This window comes from Malaya genurostris, chromosome 1 (genome assembly GCF_030247185.1).
Source record: "Malaya genurostris strain Urasoe2022 chromosome 1, Malgen_1.1, whole genome shotgun sequence".
NCBI lineage: Eukaryota > Metazoa > Arthropoda > Insecta > Diptera > Culicidae > Malaya > Malaya genurostris.
The window spans coordinates 116,922,471-116,931,379 of record NC_080570.1 but is presented as its reverse complement, the minus strand read 5'-3'; the positions used below and the strand labels follow the sequence as shown (position 1 = coordinate 116,931,379).

Below are 8,909 nucleotides of genomic sequence, written 5' to 3'. Positions count from 1 at the left end.
TAATATCTATGTTGATTCAATTTTGCTTAACGTTTATGGTAGGACAAGGTTTGGTTAATTTTATCTACCCGCAGAGAAATGAACCATGTTTATAATAACAAAACAGTTAGTATGTTTTTGAATTTAATTTGTGTTCATTTCAGGCTATAAGTTGACTGTTCTGAACCATTTTCTCGCTTCGGCATCAACAATGATCTCTGTTTGATTTGAATCAAAATTTTAGTCTAACGAAACGAAAACTATATTTGTTCCGGCTAAGTTTATTGCTCAAATAATCTATCTAATTTATTACATGTCAGCCAAAAATGAGTTGATGTCATCGGCATTGTCCATATTGCTTCAATCCTGCTATATTTTTATATAAAGAAAAACAACTGGTTCAATTCATTTCTTTTTTATTTAAAAGATATTTTTATTCAGGCCTATTTGCGTACTAGCATTACGTGGCCGATCGAGCCGATTTTTTAAATAATTTTTTTTTGAGTTGGATCTCGTTGTCACCCTTTTTCTAGAGGGGAGAGGAGCTTCCATTTCCCTATAGTGCGAGGATTGAGGGGCACTTCGTTCGTGGTTCGTCTCGTCATCCATTGCCGCATCGATGGAATTGTTGTACAATATTGTACTTGGTTTCTTCTGTCCCGAACGTAACATAAGCGGTTTTGTTTTATCGACTGACTTGGATGAAATGTGAAAGCGAACTGTAATTTATTTATAATCTGATTTTGTGTAAATTAATACAAATAAGTTTACTGTTCGAATGAATCGTAATAGTTTTATTTCTTATAAATTAGAGCAGTTTCCGCGCGAATAAACCAGAGCCTTCTTTTCTCTCGTGAATATAGTTTCTATGCGCTTTAAAGGTGAACTTTCATCTGCCTATTCCATTTCCTAGGGGTTTTACAATAATTCAAGCGTATGTATTCACAACCCAAGTAACCACGACGCATTATAACTTTACATTAATTCAGCTATAAAAATTCGCGTCAAATTTGATTAAATGCAACGGAGCTACACATGTTTTTACAATGCTATCATAAAGCTGAAAAGGGCAATGATTAGACTCTTATAGGATTATTACTCATAAAAGTTTCGTTGTTACAAAATATAGCATTGAATGTCGATATATAGCACGACGGAAGGTTGTTGTAAAATAATGCTCAGTTAAGTTTTGAATGCAAATTTATGGCGCATTGCTTTGAAGTATGTAGGATTAGTGTAATTATACATTAACAATGTAAAAAAAGAGTTGTAAATATGCAGTGATATAATGCATATGGTTACTTGGAAATTAAGAATATTTTTGCAAATTACCTAACACATTTTTTTTACAAAAAATATTTGATGCAGAATCTCTATCTTGATCGGACTAATGGCGAACCGATCGATCGTTATTAACTTAATCTAAGGTTCGTTCATTTAAAACAATTTATGTAAATAGAATTTACTGTGAAATACAAGTAAAATATTTGTAATTTTTATCAAAATGTCGCTAGAAACAAACTAATCCACTGAGAAAAAATGATTACCATGTTTTGTAGTATCAAACAGCAATGTTTGCTATATAAAACCAGATTTTCTTTTGTCACTATTTCAATACAAAAAAGTACGGGTGTGTAATGTCAGAGACATAACTGGATGTCGTGAATACGAATATGACACGCTTTATTTATGCTTCCGAAATCGAATTGGTAGTTCATCGATTGTTTGAATTGTGCAACTTTCCCCTCTTTCATTACTAGAAATTTAAACGATGCGCCTAGACTAAATTACAGATTAGTTACATTCAACATTCTGAAACGCAATTAAATATTATAAAATAAGCAGTATAGTTATTTATAATAAAAAAATGGTGACGATTTGAGTTAGTTCAGCACGCAGACTAAATTCTAAAACCATATTCCAGAACTAAGCTCTAAAACATGAAGACGATTTTTCGCCATGACTACCAGAATGGGTTTTATAGAGTACAGTAAAGTAAATTTCCGCATAATTCTTTAGGAGTATTATTATGGTTCTAAAAAGAACCGAATAGAAGAAGTCTGGAATAAAGAACTGGATCCTGAGTTCAAGAACTAAATTTAGAACCAATAACAGACTCAGAATCCAGTTTCAATTCTAGAATTGCAATTTCGAAACTCAAATTAGTTCCGGAATACAGTTCCAGAATCCAGTTTCAGCACGCAGGCTCTGAATTCTAAACCTATATTGCGGAACTAAAATCTGAATATTGAACTTCTCGTTACGACTACCGAAAACCAAATGATGGCAGGTGCTCTCTCCGTCGCTGCTGGTTGATGGTTTAACTCTCGCGATGGCAGTCTGCTCGCCTTGAAGGCCAGCAAGCGAATGAAAGTTGCTACCTGAGCGTTTGAGGTTTTAACCACGCAGAAGGCGCTCTCTCCGTCGCTGCTGGTTGATGGTTTAACTCCCACGACGTCTGCTACCATCGAACGCACGAAAAGAAATGATCGATTTTCACCACGGTTCCCCTTTTATACGCATTCAGTTGAAGATATGTGCCAGACTACCTCAAAATCGTCGTCCTTGCGCGAAAAACCCAAGCGAAAGTAAAGAGTTTTACACATTATTTTGAAATTTTGAGAAAACTTAATTTTTGAGTTGTTTGTGGTTATCTCACACTGTTCAAAATATTATCCTAAATTCCTGATCATATTTTTGATGAAATGGTGAAAGAATTATGTTGCTACCATTAATACAAGTCGAGATATTCACGATTAAGTTCTGCCCATTCTTCCATATGGCTAATTTTGAAAAGGCACCCCATAGTAAAGTAAGTCGTATTCACGACAAAATCGTTGCGTGAAATCCAATTTTGTACAATTTTCTTTGTGTACGTGAAGTAAAAGTATTTTATCTAAGCTCCTAACTACCATTTTTTCATTAAATACTACGTACCTAGTATTTATTAAAAAGTAGATACTTAGATACTTCAGTAGAAATAGTTCAACGGGGTTCCAACTCCTCATATTGAAAATGGTTCAACAAATGGTTCGGTAAACCTCTGTTTACCGATTTTGTTCAATAAAAAATGGCGCACGGTTCAATGCTCAGTTTCAAATCAGCAAACGAAAGTCCCGAATCGGCCTTCAGCTGGACGATTTATGGGACATTCATAGGAATAACCGTTCAACGTATTAGACCAACAAAGGACTTCCGTTGGACGTTTTTTTCCTAAAGGGTATGTTCCTTCTTAGAAAAAAAGTTCAACAGTGGTCTTTCGTTGGTCCAATATGATGTATCGTTGGTCCAATCAACGTCCAATTAATCGTTCAACGGGAATTTTTTTCACTTATTTGTTTAAACTAACGCTACATACTTGTACAATACTTCTACTTCACGTGGAATAACAACAAATTTTCTTTCTATATTAAGATACCACCTAATTTTCACACTATTTTTGAAGGAAAAAAAACAACAACAAAACGTTCTAGCAAACTGAAGGTTTATTTCGTGCAGTAGGGTAACAGAGCTATTTTGGCCACTTTATATATTTTGGCCCACCTAACAAACTTTATGGATTTGATCGATGTTAAGTAACCCACACTGAAATAAAAATCTTTTTTATATTCATCAGATTCGTCATATGAATCGTATGCATCGTATAACTCATTGAAGCCATATGGAAATTTATATTTTTATTAAGAATGTACATGTAGTCTAAATTAGTGTAACAATAATAAATTGATAAGAATATCACATACAATTTATATGAAAACTCGATAGAACTTATCCCATTTCATAATGTATGTGGTGAGTCCTCGATATTCATCAGCTGCTTCAGGCAGTTCACCTGGGATTTCTGCATCATAAAGCAATTTATAATCGCAGACACGTTAACTCTTTCAACACCCATTAAGGATATATTTACGAATCATGAAATAATAAGGTATGTTTCATTTTTTTCATTACTGACTAGTAAAATGATTTATTTTTTGTGTAATAGCTTTGGGGTTACACTTTTTTACCGTTAATATCAGAAAGAGCTTCCAGGGATTCACCAGTAGTAAAGCTCGAATCCTGAAAGAACAACGCGATAACAGAAAATCACCGATAGTCGTAAGTGTAAAAACGAAATTATTACGAAATGATAAAAATAAATAACAAAGTTTTTCTAATAATGCAACTATCTTTTATTGCAGCTTTTGATTCCTCTTAATATAATAGTAATCATTTGATCTATATATTACTGGTATATGGAACTATAATAGCCTGCATTAAAGGCTATTTATAAACGTTATACAACAAGCCATATGTTTTACATGAATCTATCTATATAAATTCTGATTGAATAGAATATGCACTTTGTAAATTGTCCCAATATATGTTGTGTGATTATCTAATAGTTGTTATAGGGGGTTCTAATAAATTTTATTGAGTCTGGAAATTCCATTCGCTATATGAAATTCTTATGAAAATAACTTTAAGAAAAGTTTTATGTTTTATATGATTATCGTATATGTTTGACATGATATTGATACACCATGTAATTTTCCAATAGTGCAAATATATTAGAATATCATTAAATGTGAAAATGAGAATTTAGCTCAGTGCATGTTGCATCAGTTTGAAGCTAATCACATTAAATTACCAATTGCGGAAGGGGTTTTCAAAGATATTGCAACAGTTGGTGGATATTTTCACAAAGTGGGTCAAAATAAAATCAATTCTAAAGTGGGCCAAAGTACCTCTGTTACCCTATGCGGTTCTACAAACGCTCAACGACCAACAGAATATAATCGATTTCTGAATGGGTTTCTTTGTAACCGGTTGGGCATTCTGGTGAATTTAAAAATCGTTGGCAACAATGCAGCATTCATGACATTTCCATATATTTTTTTTGTTATTCGAATATTAAATAATAAAAAAGACAACGAATATTATGTAAAAAATTTGATTGCAAGCGCTAGTGCGTATTGCTTATTTTGGTTTCAAAACATTTGATAATTTTTTCAGTTTTATTGTACTTAAGATGCCGGTGCACTGACAACTTGCTCTAAATAATGGTAAGGTTATCGAAGTATTTCACAAGCATAACTTATCTCTAGTTTCCGGCCACTAGTATAATATCTGAAAAAAGTAAAATTACAACTACAAAAAAACATCGTCGGAGAGGTGCGGTTCAGCAGGAATGCTTCCAGTGCTTCTTCCTCAGATAACGGGAACATTGTTGAGTTCCCACGGAATTAAACCGCTATCACTGTTGCAAGTTTATAAAAAGCACTTAGGCAAATGTGTTTGCTTGAATCCGGCTCAATTCTATGCTCAGAGACCGAACGATAGCCAACAGCAGTGGTGGTTAGGAAGATCGCACCAGAATGCTTTACTCCGTAAGCACTACTCATCGTCGGTGAAAAAACAAGATTTTCCCATTAAATCCGTGGAAGGGGCAGAGATCTTGCATAATGTTCTGGAAAAGAATAAGCAACTTCTACAGGAAAAGAAAAATGTTATCATTCAAGACATTCGAGAACGGAAGGATAAGGTGAAGGAACGGGTGGAGGAAGTCATTGAGCGAGAGAATGTCGCAACGATTCCGAATTTACTGTGCATCGGGCGTATTGTCATGTCTCCTTACTTGGGGTACGTGATTGTGCAATCAGACTTCCGGCTTGCTATGGGAATGCTAATTGTAGCCGGATTAACTGACCTGGCGGATGGATTTATCGCACGGACCTGGCCCAGTCAAGCCAGTCGCCTAGGTTCGTTTCTGGATCCGATGGCAGACAAAATTCTGGTCGGAACACTGGTCATTTCGATGAGCTACGTAGGACTGCTACCGTTCTGGTTATCCGGGATGATTCTGTTTCGTGATGTGTTCCTCATCGGAGCTGGTTTTGTTATTCGTTACATTAGTCTACCTCAACCGGTAAGAGATCTTCTGTTATGATGATTTTTGTTTCGCTTATTTCGGCTTTTCCATTTTTACAGCGCACACTGTCACGTTATTTCGATGTAACCCATGCTACCGCCCAACTGGCACCGACTTTCGTCAGCAAGGTTAACACTGCCGTACAACTTGCCACGGTTGCTTTTACTCTCGGGGCTCCGATCTGGAGCTACGTTGATCATCCATATTTACATGCGTTGTGGTATCTGACAGGAGTAACCACTGCGGCGGCTGCCCTCAGTTATATCGTAAATAAAGATACCTACAAAATATTGAAGACACAGCAATCGAAACCATGAGAGCAAACTACGATTACGTAAATTTAATCCTTCCTTAGCTTGATCGCAAGGATTTTCTATACCAATTGGCCTATCACATATGTTTTCGGTTCTGCCGCAACACAGCTGAGACATTAAATACCAATAAAAATGTAAATAAATTAAAAACAATAAAGTTTAAATTTCAACCCAAAATGGACGTTTGTTTAACAATTCAACTAATTTTACTAAAAACAGCCGATTTCTTTCAAAATACTAATTTTTGAAGGCAGTTCTATTGACATATCCATCTGGACTTTAATCACTAGGTGGCCACAATAAATTTCTGCTGTTTGTACATCTCATAAGCGAACTCTTCGTTATGCGATGGATCGTACTCTAGTCCAATGTAGTCGAATTCCAAACGAAACGCCCCTTCGTGTCCACCTTTGGCACCAACCGAGAACCCTACGCTGGTGACACGATTCAACGGAACCGGTCCTTGACTGTCCTGTACGCGCCCTTTGGATGCTAGGAAAAACTTCGAAAACGGTATCCGTGCAATCTGCCAGTGCGGTCCTCCCCGTGTGTAAAGCACGTAGTGATAAATGTCATTCCAGAGAATATCGTAATAACCTTCCGATGCCAGATTTATCAGGTACGAGCGACCGTCACCGCGGACTTTTAGCACCAACGTATTATACTGCTCCCAATCATAAAAAGCATCACGTTTGAAAGATTTCTGAATGAATGAAAATTTTTATTAGAAAAAATAGTATGAACAGCAATGACAAAAAAGTTTACCCTTATTCGTTGACTTTTGATATTCGCATAACCGGACCGTTTGATTCGTCCATCCTTCGGTACTCTCGATTCCAACTTTCCATGAAATAGACCAAACCCACTCGAGCTCAGTTCAAACTGTGCCTCGGAGTAGCCCTCATTATGGTCTTTATCGGTCGTTGCAATCCATTTATCGAGTGCAACTTTAGAATCAAAATTAAAGACAATATCGGTTTCACCCGGCCGAAATACTACCATAGGATCACTAGTAAACCTTTCCTCCCACTCCTGCCGGAAGAGTGCGAGTTCATGCTTCAGCTCTCGGAATCCATCCACGATGAGCTGTTTTGGAGAAACTTTCGGTTTGTCCGCATTATATCCTCCTTTTCGGTCCCGTTCCCAAAAAAGACCGTTCACTGGAACTAGTGGAACACGTCTGTCGGCGCACAGTAGCGAACACCGGTTCAAACCGGCAACGTTCGTCCGAGCAAAGTGTGAATAAAGCAGCCGTTGAAAAGCAGGTACTGTTTTCAAGTGAGATTTTGCAAAAAGCCAACTCATTTTAGCGAAATGAAACGGTTCGTAAGCTACGCAAAGATATCCACATTGTAATGGAAGCAAATATGTTACGATCGACTAAACGATACAAAGTTACACAACTATTTGTTATGAATGAAGGAATCAAAGCAAACATAAAAAAATCTAAAGAGCTGACAGGGTTGCACACGTACACTCTCAACTGATTTTTATGATTTTCTAATTCGGTTTCGTTAAATATGACCACTCAAAATAATAATCACCCTGTAAGAAAAAACCGTCCAACGATAGCACGATGTAGGAATTCATACTGGAGGCGAATTTTTTCTATGAGTGAGTGCGATTGCCATTTTTTTCTAGAAAAATAAGAAGAAAAATATAAACATCGGTCGTTGCTGGACCATCCTTCGAATCACGTCACAACCATGTTAACTTCTCTCGCCCGGCAAGCAAAGCGCAATTGGATTTCAAACGCAAAACTCAAACCAACTCCGCGCCTTCTATGTTTCGCTTCATGGACCAAGAAAACGATGATGTTAGCAAATTATCACATAGAGCAATATAGGAATCGAGCGAGGGGGACGACACTTAAAAACTTCACTTTAAAACCGAAAGGATGAATCGTCTTCTTCGGTGGTATATTTTCTTGCCGCCGCTTGTTCATCTTTACTGCGCATTTTTTTGGATTGATCGTCTTTTGCTGAGTTTTTTTTCGAGCTAGAAATATTACCATGGTGATCTATGCGTTGTTGATAACAATATTTGTTTGTATAAATGACTTAGTTTGAAGAATGACGACTGAGCTGAATGTTCATAGTTTACTCACAACACGGTACAGTTTACTTGATCCAATTTGGTTTATTTCAGACGAGTAGAGAGCAATATCCCAACATGGATTTCGAGGCAATGCATTGTTCGGTGACTATAATTATACAACCCATCTGAAGAACTTACTCCAGATTACTAATGTACTATAAAATCGAACAGGTATCATGCACAGCATCAATTCCTGGATTGTACCATGTCAATACTTTGTTCAAACATTTTATGACGATGATAACGAAGAAGTTATGTTTAGCAATATATACTTTCTGGATCACCAATATTTCTTTCCAGTCATGCCACTATCAAATCAACTTCATATTCGGCACAGAATTGAAGTGTGGATCTCCGGTACCAAACATCACATTCAGTACAATAATATTTAAGTTGTGTCCAAACCGAGTCGAATATTTAAAAGTAATTCTCAAATCTTAAATAAATATTGTTCAATATGTCTCAACTTTTCGTAAAAAAACGTAACATTCATAAACAAGTCATAAACTACTTTCCACAAATGCTATTATACCATGTGTACATTAGTGCTGATATCACTTGATATACCGAGATGATATGCATATCATGTCGAAGTGTTCACATATGTT

General features: G+C 36.3%; 2 protein-coding genes across 2 annotated transcripts; one reads left to right on the top strand and one right to left on the bottom strand.

Annotated features, from left to right (window-relative positions):
* Positions 1–4,880: 4,880 nt before the first annotated feature.
* On the top strand, positions 4,881–6,381 carry LOC131425561 (probable cardiolipin synthase (CMP-forming)). Its single transcript, XM_058587542.1, has 3 exons — positions 4,881–5,024; positions 5,081–5,887; positions 5,950–6,381. The coding sequence occupies exons 2-3, from the start codon at positions 5,150–5,152 to the stop codon at positions 6,205–6,207; spliced, it is 996 nt and encodes a 331-aa protein (XP_058443525.1). The 5' UTR covers positions 4,881–5,024; positions 5,081–5,149; the 3' UTR covers positions 6,208–6,381.
* A 77-nt stretch (positions 6,382–6,458) lies between these two features.
* Positions 6,459–7,616, bottom strand: LOC131425563 (complex I intermediate-associated protein 30, mitochondrial). Its single transcript, XM_058587543.1, has 2 exons — positions 6,970–7,616; positions 6,459–6,907 (listed from the first exon to the last, which is right to left on the bottom strand). Exons 1-2 carry the CDS (start codon positions 7,507–7,509, stop codon positions 6,491–6,493), a joined length of 957 nt encoding a protein of 318 aa, XP_058443526.1. The 5' UTR covers positions 7,510–7,616; the 3' UTR covers positions 6,459–6,490.
* Between the last annotated feature and the right edge of the window lie 1,293 nt (positions 7,617–8,909).

Bases quoted from the DNA above. Each gene is read 5' to 3' on its own strand.
- LOC131425561 (XM_058587542.1), top strand. From the start codon at position 5,150: ATGCTTCCAGTGCTTCTTCCTCAGATAACGGGAACATTGTTGAGTTCC. The intron at 5,888-5,949 runs GTAAGAGATCTT...CCATTTTTACAG, and splicing joins ACATTAGTCTACCTCAACCG to CGCACACTGTCACGTTATTT.
- LOC131425563 (XM_058587543.1), bottom strand. From the start codon at position 7,509: ATGAGTTGGCTTTTTGCAAAATCTCACTTGAAAACAGTACCTGCTTTT. The intron at 6,908-6,969 runs GTAAACTTTTTT...TCATTCATTCAG, and splicing joins TCAAAAGTCAACGAATAAGG to AAATCTTTCAAACGTGATGC.